This window comes from Gracilinanus agilis, chromosome 2, assembly GCF_016433145.1.
Source record: "Gracilinanus agilis isolate LMUSP501 chromosome 2, AgileGrace, whole genome shotgun sequence".
NCBI classification, from domain to species: Eukaryota; Metazoa; Chordata; class Mammalia; order Didelphimorphia; family Didelphidae; genus Gracilinanus; species Gracilinanus agilis.
This window is the reverse complement of record NC_058131.1, coordinates 272048802-272067395: the sequence shown is the minus strand read 5'-3', so window position 1 is coordinate 272067395 and position 18594 is coordinate 272048802. Positions and strand designations below refer to the sequence as shown.

General features: G+C 33.3%; 1 protein-coding gene across 1 annotated transcript in view; it reads left to right on the top strand.

Annotated features, from left to right (window-relative positions):
* Positions 1–16566, top strand: part of CAMSAP1 (calmodulin regulated spectrin associated protein 1) — a 74308-nt gene extending 57742 nt beyond the window's left edge. The window contains exons 10-18 of the mRNA XM_044661257.1: positions 1555–1646; positions 2448–2532; positions 2766–5220; positions 5936–6072; positions 8573–8781; positions 8940–9042; positions 12703–12818; positions 13957–14075; positions 16007–16566. Of these exons, the coding sequence (XP_044517192.1) occupies positions 1555–1646; positions 2448–2532; positions 2766–5220; positions 5936–6072; positions 8573–8781; positions 8940–9042; positions 12703–12818; positions 13957–14075; positions 16007–16309 (3619 nt within the window). The 3' untranslated portion in view covers positions 16310–16566. The remainder of the gene's footprint in view (positions 1–1554; positions 1647–2447; positions 2533–2765; positions 5221–5935; positions 6073–8572; positions 8782–8939; positions 9043–12702; positions 12819–13956; positions 14076–16006) is intronic.
* Positions 16567–18594: the final 2028 nt, after the last annotated feature.

The following is an 18594-nucleotide window of genomic DNA, read 5'->3' as shown; positions in this document are numbered from 1 at the left end:
ATATGTTATGTAGGTTGCAGTTATCTACAATCTTTTTTGCTTATGCTTCTTATGAACACTGTCTCATTAAATAAATGATATTTCCCTTTGAATTCATGCTGAAAACAATTCCACTTACTCTTACTTTTTAAAGGAGGACCTTTGAACTATCCATGAAATTAGTTGCAACTTTTTTTTTCCTGATTTTACTTATAAGAAACGTGTCAAATTGATGTGGTTCAGATCCTCTAATAGTATAGCAAATCATTTAATGACTGAATGAATAAAAAATATTTATTAAGCCCTTACTATGTGCCAACACTGCTAAATGCTAAGGATATAAATAGGGGGGAAAAAACTTAACTGTTTTCAAGGAGCTCACATTGTAATTTGTGCACATAATATATTAAGGTTTAGTTGCAAGATAAATGAAAATGGCATAGCTATCCTAATAGTCTATGGCATAGTTAATGGCAAGGTTGAGGGTGCCTTTAAGTTATATTATGAAATCAAATAACAGTGTGGGGGCGTGGTTTAGGGCATCCTATTTGGTCTTGACCTTAACACAGTGCCTGGCATAGAATAATCTCATAAATGCTTGCTGACTGATTGAAAGCTATAAAAGACTAAATGGTGAAGGATGGAGGACCTAAGGTAGTGGTAGGTGAGATGGCAAGGCCTGGTTGTTTTCTATTTCACTAGGGCACTCCCATCTCATCCATGCAGCACAGATGGATTTTGGAGGGCCAGGAGAGGAAGTGAAGGATTAAGGCAGTGACTTCACATTTTTAATACAATTTGATTTAAAAGTTGATTCTTGGAACACTTGCCTCCCTTATTTTTCTATATTCATGTTTTTAAGAGTGGAAAAATTATTTGGGACAAATTAACATACTTTATATGCCTAGATATATAACTACATTGTATATTATAAAAGTGTTAAAATTTTAGGTTATTATAAAAAATGCTTCTAAAGGAAATGGGACATTTGAGTTTAATTTACATTTTAATCAATTCTATTTAAAGAATTCTCTTAAAACAGTTGAGATTGGATGTGTAAAATGTCTCTAATTGCTACTTGAAAATGAAAACTAAGTTTTAGTAGTTGATATCCTATAGAAACCACCTGTAGTGTTTTCTAAAAACTTTATATTTGTAGGGAAGAGGATGAATATATTAAATTTGGCAATAGTATTATTTTTATTGGGAAGTAGTGTAGAGGAAATGTATTTTAATAATAAATTTTGAGCATATTTAAAGATACATAATCACCATTAAATTTCAGCCTTTTCTGAAATGAGTATCATCTATTTTAACAGTTTCAGTCTTCTAATCCTATTTGAAATTCTTTTGAAGTGTTTGAGTTATTTAAGCTTATTTTGTATTTTTTGCTTAACTTGTATTAGATTGTAGACCACTCTAGAATAAGGGTCATGCCTTGTTCATGTCTGTGTTCCATTTAGCGATAAGTACAGGAATTGATATTTCTTGTCATCATTTCTTTTTTTCATCTGTTCTTTAAGTTGAAAATAAAAGCACACAGTAGTGATTACCCTCTCTTTTTCTCCCATTTAGTGGGAAAGGGAGTCCTGCCTTTAGCCCATCTCATCCTTTATTACCATTGAGACAGAAACAACAGAAAACCATCCAGGGGGAGGACAACCAGGGTAAACTTTGTTTATAATCTTTTTCTTCTCATGTATAACTTTACATTAATGTTCTTCCTCGTGATTAAATTGTTGATTGATATATTTTTATGAAGAACTAAGTTATAATCATTATTGATTTTTATAGATATTGTTGATTACTTTGGCATATTTTATAAGGATAGCACATTTAATGTAAAGCGTGAAGAGCTGACATGGAACTATATAAGCAGTTTTCATAAGATTCCAGTTTCTTAAAGATTGATATTTTATGTCATTTCCTAAAGAAAGGATCTCTTAGTGTTGGATTTTACTTCTTGCCCTGAATATTTTTAAGGACTAATTAAATGTTGGTTGGGAGGCAGTATGACATAATGGAAAAATTGGGAGTCAAGAGATAGGAATCTTTTTGCCCCGCTTGATTACTATGTGGTTTTTGGCAAACTATTATTTAACCTTTTTGTTGTTAACATGTTAACTTTTTTGTCTTGGTTTCCTCACTTTAAGACAAGGGGGTCGGAGTAGGTAGTCTTTTAGCTTCTTTTGGCATTGAAACGTTTGAGAGTATAAAGCCATCATAAATTAATGCCATATTGAAACCCATTATAAATTGCTGTGTTCTTAACCCCCAATTTCAGTGTCTTCTCTTTTTGTGATGCTAAAAATAAAAAAATGTAGAAAGACATACTGTGTTGACAAAAACCATTTTTCTTACTTTAATGAGTTTTATATTATTTTGTTCTAGAGAATTGATTATTGCATTGTAGATATTTCAGATTGTAGAATGGTTTTTTAACTTTGTATGCTTTATCCAAATTTTAGATCAGCGACATCGTTCTAATTCGTTAACTCGAGTTGATGGACAGCCACGTGGTGCAATAATTGCATGGCCAGAAAAAAGGCCCAGGTAAATATTTATTACATAAACTTTTCAAAAAATGTGCATAGTTTCTGTTTCCAGAGGGCTTAAAAATCCCATGTTAATTATACTAACTTGAGTTACAGCTTTAGCCTTCTTTTCCTTGTGAGAAGGATTTAAAGCCTAAAATGTCTTATGTTCTAAAGCATTTTCTAGTCATTTGATATTTTAAATTATATCACCTGAATACATATTAAAATTTGACTTCTTTCTTCTTTTAGGCCTCTGTCTCAGCCAACACCATTTGCTCTGCATCATGCTACAAGTAGTGATATGGATCCTGGTTCTGGTGATAGTATTAGCTTGGCTCGATCAATTAGCAAAGATAGTTTAGCATCTAATATTGTTAACCTCACCCCCCAAAATCAACCTCATGCCACATCTATTAAGACTAATGGGAAAAGTTTGCTGAATAATGTTGATATTGAGGATGAAGATGAAGAACTTGTTGCAATAATTAGGGCAGATGAAATTCCAAGCTGTGCTGATTTAGAGTTGCAGAGTACATCTTCTAGGGCCTCAAGTTTAATGGCAAGTTCTCGGTCTCCTAAAAGACAAGTGGAATCCCTAGAAAGTAAACCTGATAGTTTTTTCTTAGAACCTCTGATGCCTGCAGTACTTAAACCAGCTAAAGAAAAACAGATTATTAATAAAGAAGATGAATGTGGAGAAGGGAAACAAAGGAGTTTTTTGCCTAAAAGACTTAGTGAAGGACATCAGCTATTAGGACGGAAGAAAGCTAATAGCAATCACATTGATCATGATATGAATAGGACTTTTACTCCAATTTCTAGTTCAGAATTTCCTACAACTATAGATTCTACTACTACTGATTCAGTAGGATTGGGACTTCTTTCAACAGAGGTTTCATTAGAAACGTGTAGGCCATTGGCTAGTGGTGGTTTAGAACAGTTATCTCAGGAACAATCTACTGAAGGCTTCTTTCTTCATGTTTCCAAGGCTGATGAAGATACAGAAGGTAGAATAAATGACAGCAGTGCAAAAAGTACAGAGTCACATGGCCTAGAAACAACATGGACGATAATTAGGCAAGACTCTGATTCAGATATCCTAGATCTAGAGGAAGCTGAACAAGATTTAATTGGAGAGGGCCCTCCTTTAGTCATAACTAAATATGTAGGTGAAGAAGAATCTGCTAAGCTACAGGAGGACATGAAGGTGAAGGAGCATGAAGATAAGGATGATGCAAGTGGACGTTCAAGTCCGTGCTTAAGTACCATCTCTCAAGCTAGCAGTGTCTCTATGGCTAGTGGAAGTATTAGGATGACTAGTTTTGCAGAAAGAAAACTTCAGAGACTTAATAGCTATGAAGCAAAATCTAGTACAAGCAGTTCCCAGAAAACTACACCTGATGCATCAGAGAGCTGTCCAGCTCCACTGACTACATGGAAACAAAAGAGAGAGCAGAGTCCTAACAGGCAAAACAAAGATCATGCTAATCTTTTGGCTTCTGAGCTGGTCCAGCTTCATATGCAGTTGGAGGAAAAACGCAGAGCAATAGAGGCACAAAAGAAGAAAATGGAGGCATTGTCTGCAAGGCAGAGACTCAAGTTAGGTAAAGCAGCCTTCCTTCATGTAGTTAAGAAGGGGAAGACTGACATTGTTCCACAACCACTTAAACCAGAACACTTTTCAAAAGAATATTCTCGGCACAATGGAGAAGAATTAGATGATGCAATTTCTAAAACAGAAGATTTTCTTGTAAAAGAAGATGATAAAGATGATCTCCTTGGTGATTCTCAAGAAATGGCAAAAGTAAAGATTCAGGAAAATGTGGCTTTTGTTCAGCACAAAACAAAAGACACTGCTGCCATACATGAATTAGAGAAAAACAAGATGCTTTCTGCCGCTCTTTTAGACGATAGCGTCGGTGAAGTTGTAGATATAAATGAATGTGATGTTTCCATTGAAAAACTAAATGAAACCATTAGTACACTTCAGCAAGCTATATTAAAGATTTCTCAACAGCAAGAACAACTTCTTATGAAATCTCCTACAGTACCAACACCAAGTACTAGAAACAATTCCCAAGATCAGAAGGTAAAGCCATCAATTCATTTTGTTGAGCCCCTCTCTCCAACTGGAATGAATAGTCACCGTAAACCCCCTCGTCTTGGTCAAGGTCGTAGTCCTCGTTCAGCACGACCATCTGAGCTAAAAGTTGCAAAAGACAAACAACAAAGTTCTTCCCGTATAAAAACTCCAACACCAAGTGTAGAAACTGTGCCTCACTTAAGATCTTTTCCTCCAAATAATCATCCAAGAACACCCACAGAAACATGTTTGGAAAGTGCCACAAGTCATGGAAATGACTCTCAAGAAAAGTTTTTCTTTGATAGTTATAGGCTTCATGATGAGAGTAACCAGAGGACATTTGTTTTGTCTGCTTCCAAAGATGCAAATATCATTTCTGAACAAATGAGCAAAGAAGTTTTGAATAATAGTGTAAAAGAAGCAGGACTAAATTCTTCAGATGTCTCAGGAAAAGAAAATGTTCCTGTAGAAGAACCACTAAGGAGCAAGGGTAGTCTCATTGAAGTAGACATCTCGGACCTAAAAGCACCAGATGAAGAAGGAGAAATGGAAAGCCATGATAGCTCTTTGGATTTAATTAGTGAGTGTGATCAGAAACCTGGTGTAGGCTTTTTCTTTAAGGTAAGCACATTATTTACATGTTGATAATAAGTAATTCTTTTATCATTTAACCACAATTCTTGTTTGTTCCTCAGTCTGTACTGGTAGGGAATTTTTATTTGAAGAATGTAAGTGGACCTAGAAAATACTTAAATCACACTCCTCCATCCTTTTCATTTACATTTTTGAAAGGTGAAAAAGTGGAAAGACTTTGAGGAGAGAGTAGAGCGTGTTTCTCCCTGTATTTGTAAAATCTCCCTACTATTTTACGCGATGTTTTGAAGATGTTTGAGGCAATATGAGCTTGATTCTTAGATCTTGGTATAAGAGAAACTTAAAAATATAGATTGTTAGTGTAATGTTTCATTTATTAATACAGTTTTGGCCTCTGAATTATTCTGAGACAGTTAATAGGTCACTGTTTCTTCATTTATCTATTTTAAATCTCAAAGTTTTAATAAAAACTTAATACATGTCACTGAAATCTCCCTAATTTATGAATCATTTGAAGTACTGAATAAGAGTTAGCTTTTTTGTCATCATTTTTATGACTACTATCAAATATTGTTTTATTCTTTTTGAATATGAAAAGAATTTTTGGGTTAAGCAGTATATATTTCTAAATCTGTATCCAAGTCATTTTCTATTTTTTCTCTGCTGAGTTTGAAAATATGCTTTTCTTATCTGTTTAAATGTTTTGTTTTTAAGTCTTATTTCTGGTAAATTCAACTTGCAGGATGAACAAAAAGCAGAAGATGAATTAGCCAAGAAACGAGCTGCTTTCCTTTTAAAACAGCAGCGCAAAGCTGAAGAAGCTCGTGTACGGAAACAGCAGCTGGAAGCTGAAGTTGAACTGAAAAGAGATGAAGCTCGGTGAGGCATACTTACTTTTTTGGTCATTAGTGATAAGATAGATGTGTGTGAAGTATTTTTCTGTAGGTCATAAATAACATAAAATAAAAGAACTGACCAGCTGAATTAAAAGTTGCTAAAGACAAATAGCAAAGTTCTTCCTATAGTACTGTAGAAGTGTTGGGAGAGGGAAACTCTTATGTTCCCATTTCTCTGTCATTTTGATGCTTTGATGTCAGAAAAAGAAGCTGCTAAAAAGAGTCTGTTGGCCAGTTTATTCTTTATCTCTATGGAGGACAGAATGAAAAGAAAGAGAAAGAAACAAAACCTGTAACATTTTATTTTTATTATTTAATATTTTCCCCCAATTACATGTAAGAACAATTTTAATGATAAGGTTTTTAAGATTTTGAGCCAGATCCTTCTCTTTTCCTCTTCCCTGAGGGAGCAAAGCAGTCTGATTCAGATTTTTCATGTGCAATAATATAAAAATTTTTTTTCATATTAGTCATTTTTGTGGAAGAGAACTTAAACAAAAAAAATGAAGGGGCAGCTGGGTAGCTCAGTGGATTAAGAGCCAGGCCTAGAGACAGGAGGTCCTAGGTTCAAATGCGGCCTCAGACACTTCCCAGCTGTGTGACCCTGGGCAAGTCACTTGACCCCCATTGTCTATCCTTGCCAGTCTTCCACCTATAAGTCAATACACAGAAGTTAAGGGTTTAAAATTAAAAAAAAAAAAAAAAATGAAGGCAAATATAGTATGTTTCAGTATGCATTTAGTCTTCATCAGTTCATTCTCTGGAGGTAAATGATATTTTTTAACATGAGTTCTTTGGGATTGTGTGGATCATTGTATTGCTAAGAATAGCAAGAGCATTCACAATATTTCTATTACTGTGTATAGTATTCTCTTGTTTCTGGCCACCTCACTTAGCATCAGTTCATGTAAGCCTTTCCAAGTTTTTCTGACATCATCATGTTCAACATTTCTTAAAGCTCAGTAGTATTCTGTTACAATGATATAATACAACTTGTTCAGCTATTTCCCAAATATTTCCTCAATTTTCAGTTCTTTACTACCACAAAAAAAAGCTGCTACTAATATTTTTTGTATAAATAGGTCCTTTTCTCCTTTTAAAAAAAAATCTCTTTTGGATACAGACCTATTAGTAGTGTTACTGTATCAAAACGTGTACATAGTTTTAAAGCTCTTTGGGTATAGTTCCAAATTATTTTTCAGAATCCCTCCAACATTTTCCATTTCTGTCATATTAGCCAATCTGCTACGTGTGAGGTGGTACCTCAGAGATGTTTTAATTTTCATTTAGCTAATCAAGACTGATTGAAGCATTTTTTTATGTGACTAGAGATAGTCATGATTTCTTTTTCTAAAAACTGGCAGTTCATAGCCTTTAAACATTGGGGAATGACTTGTATTCTTCTAAATTTGATTCAGTTCTGTATGTATTTGAGAAATGAAGCCTTTATCAGAGTACTTGCTATAAAATTTCTCTCCCAACTTTCTGCTTTCCTTCTAATCTTGGTTGTAGTGTGTGTGTGTGTGTGTGTGTGTATAAAAACTTTAAAATTTTTGATATGATCAAAATTAACCATTGTATAATCTCTATTCTCTTGTTTGGTCATAAATTCTTCCCTTATCCACAGATCTGACAAATAAACTATTCCATGCTCCTCAATTTGCTAATGCTATCACCTTTTATGTCTAAATCATGTACCCATGACCTTATCTTGGTATACAGTGTGAGATGTCTGTACCTCAGTTTTTGTGATACTGTTTTCCAGTTTTCCCAGCAGTTTTTGTGATAGTGAATTCCTGTCCCAAAAGCTTACATCTTTGTATTTATCAAATACTAAATTACCATGGTCATTTATTACTGCATATTGTGTACCTAATCTCTTCAACTCTGTTTCTTAGCCAGTATGAGATTATTTAAAAGACTACTGCTTTGTAATACAGTTTATCATCTTGCATGGCTATAACATCTTCCTTTACATTTTTTTTCATTTATTCCCTTGATATCAATCTTGACCTTTTGTTCTTCCAGCTGAATTTTGTTACTATTTTTTCTACCTCTAAAAAAGTAATTTTTGGTCAGTTTTACTGATATGGCACTGAACAAATAGATTAATTTAGGTAGGACTATTATTTTTATTGTATTGGCTTGGCCGGTCAATATTCTTCCAGTTGTTTAGACATGACTTTATTTATATGAAAAATGTTTTGTATTTTAATGGTTTTTTTATGAAGTCACAAAGTAGGCACTTTTAAAATGCTTGATTTTTTCTTAAACTGCACTTCGAAGAATATATTAAGTGTAAGAAAAAGTTTTCTAACAATGGACTTAACCAGATACCAGATTAAATGACTAAAGGAGATGTGAATTTCATCTAAGAGTCTTTTAATATAATTAACTCTGGAAGAATCTTGGTAAGATTCATTTGGGTTCTGTTATTAGTGTCTAGCAACTTTTATTTTAGAAAATGCCTTTTTTTACTTTAGGCGAAAAGCTGAAGAAGACCGGATACGAAAAGAAGAGGAAAAAGCTCGACGAGAGCTCATTAAACAGGAATATTTGAGAAGAAAACAACAACAGATTTTAGAAGAGCAAGGACTTGGTAAACCAAAATCAAAACCAAAAAAACCACGGCCAAAATCTGTTCATCGGGAAGAATCGTACAGTGATTCAGGAACCAAATGTTCTTCAACCCGTAAGCAAATTTTGCTGTATAAGTTATAATTGTGGGTAGGTGTGTCTAGATAATTACAGCTATATATTATAGATTTACAGTTCATCTAAGGGTTGTAGATGTATTTTTATAAAGCTTTAAAAAAAACTTGTATTCTTTTTTCCCTCCTAATTAAACAGCTGATAATTTAAGTAGTGCCCAGTCTGGCTCCAGTCTGTCTTTGGCATCAGCAGCAACAACAGAACCTGAAAGTGTTCATTCTGGTGGTACTCCTTCCCAACGGTAAGGAGGAATTCAATCTATGGTTATGTCCTTAAATAATATGTTTTTGTTTTTAACCTTCATCTTCTGTCTTAGAATTTTATACAAGTATTGGTTCCAAGGTAGAAGAGTGGTAAGGGCTAGGCAATTTGGGGTTATGTGACTTGTTCAGGGTCAAACAGCTAGGAAATTTCTTATGCCATATTTGGACATAGTTCCTTCTGATTCCAGGCCTTGTGCTCTATCTACTGTGCTACCTAACCCTCTGTGAATCTAGCAATTCAAACATGATAAATAAGAAAGAGACTTAAAAGAAGATATTTTTTGATAAAAAAAAAATGAAGCTGGCTCTTTTTTTTCTGGCCACAGAAAAGCAGGAACTTCTCAATTTTTTTTCAGAAATACTTTTGTTTTTTCCCCTAATTATATGTAGAAGCAATTTTTAACATTTGTTTTTTCACATTTTGAATTCCAAATTATTTCTCTTCCCTCTACCCCTGTTAGATTTTGTAAGCTATTTGATATAAGTTATATGTAGATTAAGACAAATATCACTTTTAAAAAACCTTGAAGAAAATAAAGTGGAAAATGGTATGTTTTGAGCTGCATTCAGACTCCATCAGTTCTTTCTCTGGATTGGAAAGCATTTTCCATCATGAGTCTTTTGGAACTGTGTTGGTTCATTGTATTGCTGATAATAGCTAAGTCATTCTCAGTTGATTATCATCTAATATTGCTGTTATTTTTTACCATGTACCAATTCTGCTTACTTTACTTTGTGTCAGTTCATATAAGTCTTTCCAGGTTTTCCTGAAATCATCCTGTACAACTTTTCTTAAAACACAGTAGTATTCCAAACAATCACATACCACAACTTGTTCAGCCATTTCCCATTTGATGGACATCCCCATAATTTTCAATTCTTTGCCACTACAAAAAGAGCTGCCAGAAATATAAATAAATACACATTTTGTACAACTATGTCCATCCCCCAACCCCCGTTAAAAAAAAATCTCTTTGGGATAGGGTATGCATGGTTTTATAGCCTTGAGTGTAGATTCAAATTCTCTCTAGAGTGATTAAATCTATTCCACAAAAAATCCATTAATGCCACAATTTTCGCATATCCCCTCTAATATTATTTTCCTTTTCTGTCATATTAGCTTATCTGATAGGTGTGAGGTAGTACCTCAGAGTTATTTTAAATTGCATTTTGCTAATCAGTAGTGATTTGCAGTATTTTTCCATATGACTAGATAGCTTTGATTTCTTTATCTAAAAACTGCCTGTTTAATATTTTTATTTATCATTTGGAGAATGCTTTGTTCTTATAAATTTGGCTTAGTTCTCTTTGTATTTGAGAAATGAGACCTTTGTCTAAGATTGCTTTATAGTAACACTTTTCCCCCAGTTTGTTGTTTCCTTTCTAGTCTTGGTTGTTTTGGTTTTATTTGTGTAAAACCTTTTTAGTTTAATATAATCAAAATTATCTATTTTATATTTTGTAATGCTCTCTCATTGGTTGTAAGTTCTTCCCTTATCCATAGATCTGATAGGTAAAACTCTACTGTTTTCCCCTATTTTATGTTATTATCCTTTATGTCTAAATCATATATCCATTTGACTCTGTCTTGGTATATGGTGTCCATTGTTGGTCTACATCTAATTTCTGCCATACTGTGGTCATTTATTAGCATGAATACATAAACAATAGTTTACCTTTTCTGTTCCATTGATTTGCTACTCTAATTCTTAACCATGTTGTTTTGATCATTACCACTTTATAATGTAGTTTGATGTCTGGTGTAGCTTGGTCAATTTCCTTCATTTTTTTCTCATTAATTCTCTTGATATTCTTGACCTTTTATTCTTTATATGAATTCTGTTTTTGTTTTTGTTTTTTTAATTTTATAAAATAATTATTGGTAGTGTTTTGTAATTGTGTTCATGTAGTTCCTGTTTTGTCTTGGCAGATAGACTCTAGTATTTTATATCCTCTACAGTTATTTTAAATGGAATTTCTCTATCTCTTGCTTCTGGACTGGTAATATATGTATATAAATGCTAATGATTTATTTTGGCTTATTTTATATGCTACAACTTTGCTAAAATTGTTGATTATTTTGTTGATTCTCTAAGTACACAATCATATCATCAGTAGTGATAATTTAATTTCCTCCCTTCCTCTTAATTCTTTCAATTTATTTTTCTTTTATTGTTCTAGCCAGCATTTCCAGTACAGTATTGAACAATAGTGGTGATAATGGGCATCCTTGCTTTACCTCTGATCTTTTTTTTTTTTTTTTTAAACCCTTGTATTTCAGTGTATTGTCTCATAGGTGGAAGATTGGTAAGGGTGGGCAATGGGGGTCAAGTGACTTGCCCAGGGTCACACAGCTGGGAAGTGGCTGAGGCCGACCTCTGATCTTATTGGGAAGATTTTTAGTTTATCTCCATTACACATAATGCTAGCTGATTGAGATTTTTTAAAAAAATATATACATACATATACATAAAATTTCATTTTTAAAGAAAGCTCCACTTATGCCTACACTCACTTGTGTTTTTAATAGGATTGGGTGTTAATATTTTGTCAAAAGCCCTTATGTATCTATTGAGATAATCTTGTGATTTCTTTTAGTTTTATTATTGATATGGTCAATTATGCTGATAGATTTCCTAATATTCAACCATTCCTGCATTCCTATTATAAATCTCATCTCACCTGCTCATAGTGTATGATTTTGTGATATTTTGCTATAATTTCCTCGCTAGTATTTTATTTAAAATTTTTGCATCATTTATTAGAAAAATTGGTCTATAGTTTTCTTTCTTAATTTTTCCTTTTCCTGGTTTAGGTAAAATCACTGTATTTGTTTTGTAAAAGAAATTTGGTAGGGCTCTTTTTTTGCCTATCTTCCCTAATAGTTTATAAAATATTGGGATTAATTGTTCTTTAAATTCCCTTTGTAAGTCCCCTCTCCCTACTGTATCATTACTAGATATGATAGATTTCTATATCCAACTGAGTGTAGATGTTACTCCCTCTTTGAGCCAATTCCAGTGAGAATATGGTTCAAATGGGTCCACCTCCATCTTTCCCTCCAGTGTAAAAACTTTTGTGCCTTCTCATGTGTTATAATTTTTCCCGTTCTACCTCTTCTCTCAGGGCATTCTTCCTCACTCCTTAATTCTGTTTTTTAAAAATATCATCCTATCATTTTCAATTTGCTCCTGTGCCCCATTTTTATGTGCTCCTTCCAACTCCCTAATAGTGATAAAGTTCTTAAGAGTTACAAATTTAATCTTTCCATATAAGAATATAAACAGTTTATTGTTATTGAATCCCTTAAGTTTTTGCTTTCCTGTTTACCTTTTTATGCTTCTCATTTGTGTCTAGTATTTGGACATCAATTTTTTTTTTACCTTATCTTTCATCAGGAATTCTTGAAAGGCCTATTTCATTAAATGTCCATTTCTTTCCCTGAAGGAACATACTCAATTTCATTGAATAGGTGATTCTTGGTTGTAGTCCTAGCACCTTTGCTTTCTGAAATATAATATCCCAAAGCTTTTCCATATCTTAATGAATAAACTGATTTTACAAGTAACAAATACTAGAAGGAATGTGACATTTTTATTAATCATTTTCCTTTTTCTTTTTCCCTTCCTGTTGTCCAGAGTGGAATCCATGGAATCTTTGCCAATATTAAGCAGGAATCCTAGCAGAAATACAGAAAGAGATTGGGAAAATGCTTCTACAGCATCTTCAATTGCATCTGTGGCAGAATATACAGGTATAAGTTCAAAATGTTTCTAGGATAAGACAAATCTAAATTCCTCTAAAGTTTAAATTCCAACTATCATTGACATTTTTAAAAACTCCTTACCTTCAGACCTAGAATCAATGCTATGTATTGGGTCTAAGACAGAAGAGCAGTAAGGAATAGACAGTGGGGGTTAAGTGACTTGGCCCAGGGTCACATACCCAGGAAGTATCTGAGACGAGAATTGAACCCAGACCCTCCTGTCTCCAGGCTTGCTCTCTATCCACTGAGATACCTAACTGCCCTTTATTTATGACATTTTTAGGTAAATTATATTTAACACTTCAGACTTATTGATTGAAAATGATGTGACATCAGAACTGTAATGTTACTCTTTAGCTAACTAAAAGTTTTAAAAATAAAATTCCTAAACTTTACCCTTTCTTTAATTCCTTTTTCATCTCTTTCCTTCTTTCCTTAATGCAAAGGAGGGAGAAATGAACTTAAGATAAAATTTTCAGAACTTGACTTTTAACTGCTTAATTCAGAATATTTTTGCAAGTTCTTTTGTAACTCATTATAAATAATTATGTGCTGGTAGCAAAAAAATTTCTTTCTAGATCACTGTCATGCTCATTTTTCCCTCCATGAGTCGATTTTGTTTTGTTTTGTTTCACCATCAGTAAACAGAAGGGTGCATATTATTGACTGCTGCTATTACTTTTTTTTTTTTAATATTTTTTCTCTCTAATTCCTCTTTATTTATTTTTTAACCCTTAACTTCTGTGTATTGGCTCCTAGGTGGAAGAGTGGTAAGGGTGGGCAATGGGGGTCAAGTGACTTGCCCAGGGTCACACAGCTGGGAAGTGTCTGAGACCACATTTGAACCCAGGACCTCCTGTCTCTAGGCCTGACTCTCACTCCACTGAGCTACCCAGCTGCCCCTTGCTATTACTTTTTAAAATGTATTTATAACTAATTACTGTCCTTTAAAAGGATTTGTACTAGCTTCTCTTCTTGTTGCTTCCTTGGGGTCCCAGAAGGCACAAAATAACAAATATCACAATTCTGCCCATAGTTTGATGCTAAGAACTGTAGTTTTCAAATTTTTCTGTTGTTATTTATAGTACTTGTTTTGTACATTTTTTGTTTTGTTATATTATCCTAGGTCCCAAGCTCTTCAAGGAGCCTAGTAGCAAGTCGAATAAGCCAATTATTCACAATGCTATATCCCATTGCTGTCTGGCTGGAAAAGTAAATGAACCACACAAGAATTCAATACTGGAGGCAAGTATTAGTAGTATCAGTTCTGAGTTTCATATAGGTAAGGGGATGAGTAGAAATCACCAATCTTTTTTCAAGGAAAATTATCCCAAATTTCTAAGATTAACTGATATTTATATCACACTTTATGCTTTGTTTAGTGCTTCCCATACATTATACTTGATCCATACAACAACTTTGAGGTATAGTTACTATGAGTAGTAGTATTCCTATTTTGCACATAATTGCAAGACTCAAAGTTAACGTGACTTGCTAGTCATCACATAGCTAGTAAGGGTCAGTGGCAGTTTTTGAACACCTATCTTTTTGACTCCAAGTTCAGCAGTCTATCCATTATTCCATGATACATACCAAACCTTTTTGATAAAGACCATTAACAAATTGACCTCCTTTTATAATTTAGTTGAACTAAACAAAGGATTCATTGAATATCTACTATGTTCATAGTGCTCTCAGGAGATACAAGGGAACTATGTGATGGAATCCTTGAATAAAATTTATTTGCAACCTTGTTGAAGAGATAAAACTTAAATACATTAAAAAAACAGTCATACACAAAATAGTAAATGATAAGTGATAACTTGTATCCACTGAGAAGAGATAAGTATGGGACATATGTGACTGGTAAGATACAGTTTGAGTTGGGACTTGAAAGACTTAGATAAATAAGAGAGGGGAACATGCTGAAAGTTAGGGAAAACAAGCAAAGGTATATAGGGAAGAATAAAATTGGTATATGTAAGGGATAGTGATGAGACAGATTGGATTGAAACAGTAAACTAGAGATAAATAACGGAGGGATTTGAATGACAAAATAAGTCAGGACTAGAGGGGAAAGGGATCTTAGAGATTTTCTAGCCTTCATTTTACAGATGAGGCAATTAAAATCTAGATAGAGTGGTTAAATTAATTTCTTGGGTCACACAATGGCAGAATAGGTGAAGAGCATGAGAAAAATTGTATTTTGGCAAAAGATTTTTCTTGTCAGGATGGATTAGGGAAAAAGAAGAGACAAATTAAAAGCCTTTTGCAATAATAATACAACAGTAGTAGTAATTAAGGATTGAATGAAGTTGATAAAATGCAGAACAACAGATTATCAGGACTTACTAGAGATGAAACAATAAAATGAGTTTTGAGCTTGGGGAAATATATTGTATTGCCATTGATGGCTGCAGGCAATTTGAAAATGGATTGATCTCTTCAGGAAAGAATCATGTACAGTTTTGGATAATCATTCTCTTAAGGGGAAGAGGTACTAGCAAAGGAAATTATATAGTTGGCTATCTCAGATTTTAGCGTTTCAATACTCAAAGTTTCCAAATACTTGGCTACTGTAGGCACATGTTTTTTTCAGACAAGTTTAACTTTATTTAAAGAACTTTCTGGTTATCTTCAACCAAAAATTCCCCACAAAAAGACAGGTCGTTTTGTCTTCATTTAATAACTTTCTGTGATAAAAGTTAAAACTATAGAGGTCACTTAACTTCTATGATTAGTCCATTTAACTTAATGATTTAAGCTTGGTCTGTCTTTGCACTATGTTTACTTAAAGAGTTTCATAGTAAATGGTAGATGATATTCCTTCCCTTTCCTGTCCCCCCATTTGATATCTGATTGCTACATAATTCCTAGAATTCTCTTTCTGTGCTTCTCTTCAAGGTAGTAGATATTGATAAATTTCAGCCTGGTAAATTCCTTGGCACTATAAAATCCTAATAGGTTGTATGTTTGAAATCCCAGGGGCTATAGTCATGTTTTTCAAATAGAATTGACATATAATTAGCATACATTTTTAGTATCTATGTAACCTTGTTCATTTGCCACTTTAAAATAACAGTTATTATTAATTGCTTATATGTAACCTATTTTATCTCTATATATTTGTTAACCTTGTTATATATAGTTAATTTTGCTGTTTACTTCCAATTTAGGAATTGGAGAAGTGTGATGCCAACCACTACATTATATTGTTTCGTGATGCTGGATGCCAATTTAGGGCACTTTATTGCTACTATCCTGATACCGAAGAAATCTACAAGCTAACAGGCACTGGGCCAAAGAGCATCACTAAGAAAATGATTGACAAGCTTTATAAATATAGCTCAGACAGAAAACAGTTTAACCTGATTCCAGCCAAAACCATGTCTGTCAGTGTGGATGCTCTTACCATTCATAACCATTTGTGGCAACCCAAGCGGCCAGCAGTGCCAAAGAAGACTCAGACTCGTAAATGACATTGGTTTGGGGGACATATATCTGAGGGGATTGTGCTGAAAGAAGAATATTTACCACTTTCTTCAATTTGGGTACGAAATGTGCAAAACCATAAAACTTTTTTAAGAGGCTTCTAGATAAAATGAATCTTCTTCCCCTCAAAACACACACACTTACACACACACAATGCAAGTTAAAAATAATGAAGGAACAATGCCAGTGTTTTTTAATGACTCAAATCTACTGTTATATTTAATGCTAACTACTGAAGCTTTCAAATGAGGGACTGTGCATGTAGCAGGATCTTTAACCAGTGAATTTCCTTTTACTTGAAGCTCTCTATCGGTACAAATTGGAAATGATTTAATTTGCTTTTCTTGCCTTTCCCTCTTCCACATTACAGTGGAAGAACCTGAGAATTGATCTTAGGTCATGAGTTTCTGAATGTGTATAGAAAAAATTCTTATTTGGGGACTTTATTTTTCCTTTGAGGAATTAGATGATATATGATTGTATCTACTGCCAACATTGAATCCCAGTTTTCAGATTTATGGGGAAAAAAATCCCCAACTTATGCGGCTGAGGGAAAAAAAAAGTTTACTGACAATAGTTAACAAAAAGCACTGAAAGATTGCAAAGGCTGTCTAAAATAACATTTGTAGATTTAGAGACGACTACATCTGGAATACAATCATGGGGACGCAAAAAATTATAGGTGCTATAAACTAGTACTTGCTTAGTTGGCAAGATGAATGAAAACTGTTATTATTGATGAAGTTTTGGGTAGTGTTCTAATGATTTGTTAACTTTATTAAAGACATATTTTGGCAAAAATAGAATATTTTCACTCTGAGCACGTTCCTCATATAAGATGGTGCACTTAAGATCTTAAGTCCTTTTACTGTTTTTATTGTCATGACATGTAATTCTATTTCCTTTGTCCTGTCTTTATTCTGAAGGAGCAGCATGCTCTGAACAGAGTATGTGCAATTTTTTACTATTAATTTAGGGTGACAAAGTAATTTTGTTTCATCTTATTTAAAAATTTTAAATTACAGAGTTGCTGTTGTTTCAAAAGTCTGGATAAATGAAACGGCTTGGATTCTTTTCATGTTGAAATATTAAATCTTTAGTTATGACCCTAAATATCTTTTAGTGTTTTTCCAGCAGATCAAATCATTTGGGGAGTGAACTTGTATTTTGATTTCCTTCTTTATGCACTTACAGTTCCTTTTCAGCACCTATATTTTCAAGTGTACATCTAGAGCTCTGTAGTTAAAGCCTATTTAATCATTAACTGGTTGCTATGACATCTTGATTTGACACTATTGCCTGAAGGCATTTGTTAGGTTTGCACATGTTTACTTGGAAGTGTTACTTGGATATATGTATATCTATCTTGTACTGAAGAGGGCACTATAGAACAGTAGGAAAAAAACTCCTCTAAAATACACAAGTGTAATTATTACGTAAACCTAAAGACAAAAAAGGTAAGTTGTATAAAGGAGAAAATATGGTACAAAATAAAACACTAGAACTGCAGATTTTATTGCAGTCTTCTCAGCCCCTTGAAGAAAAAGATTGTAGTTTGTTGCATTGTTGTATATATTGTGTTTAGGGATAGCTGGTTCCTTGTGCTGTAAATAAATAACTAAAGGCTTTATGATTTTTAAAGTGCTAAGTATTAAAGTTATGAGTGAATTTTTCTGTTACCATGCTTTTCATTCTTCTGCTTTATTTCTCACTGTATGTTTGATATATTATCATATTTATTTTAAAAAAGCACTGAAATTAATAAAAATGATTAAATAATTTGCTTTATTTTAATTTCATTTATGTGTAAGGTTAAGATTCATTTTGGTGAGAACTCATAAGCCTTCATGCTTTAAAGATGTACTGTATTCTCTAATCACATTTTGGAGCAGTGATCATGTCTTACCTTTTTATCGCATAGTCATGGTCTAAATATATAACAGCTTGACATCTTTGTATCAGACAAATACATAAAAGTTTGCCCTATAGTATCAGAAAGCATAGATTCATTTTCAATAAATGAAGATTGAAGGTTTTAAAGCATGCAGATATTCTGTCTTACTCTTTTAAAACATTTTTCATTAACCTTTTCTCCTATATATCTGTAATATAGCATTTATTGTTGGTGTCCTTTAGAACTTCAGGCCTAGTTCTATAGTTTATAGTTCAATTTTTAGCTTCTAATAGTATCTGGCCTTAACCTGATTTTCAAGTTTTTAAAGCTTTCAGCCAGCATATATTTAATGTTAACATGCTGTGTTCATATTTAATA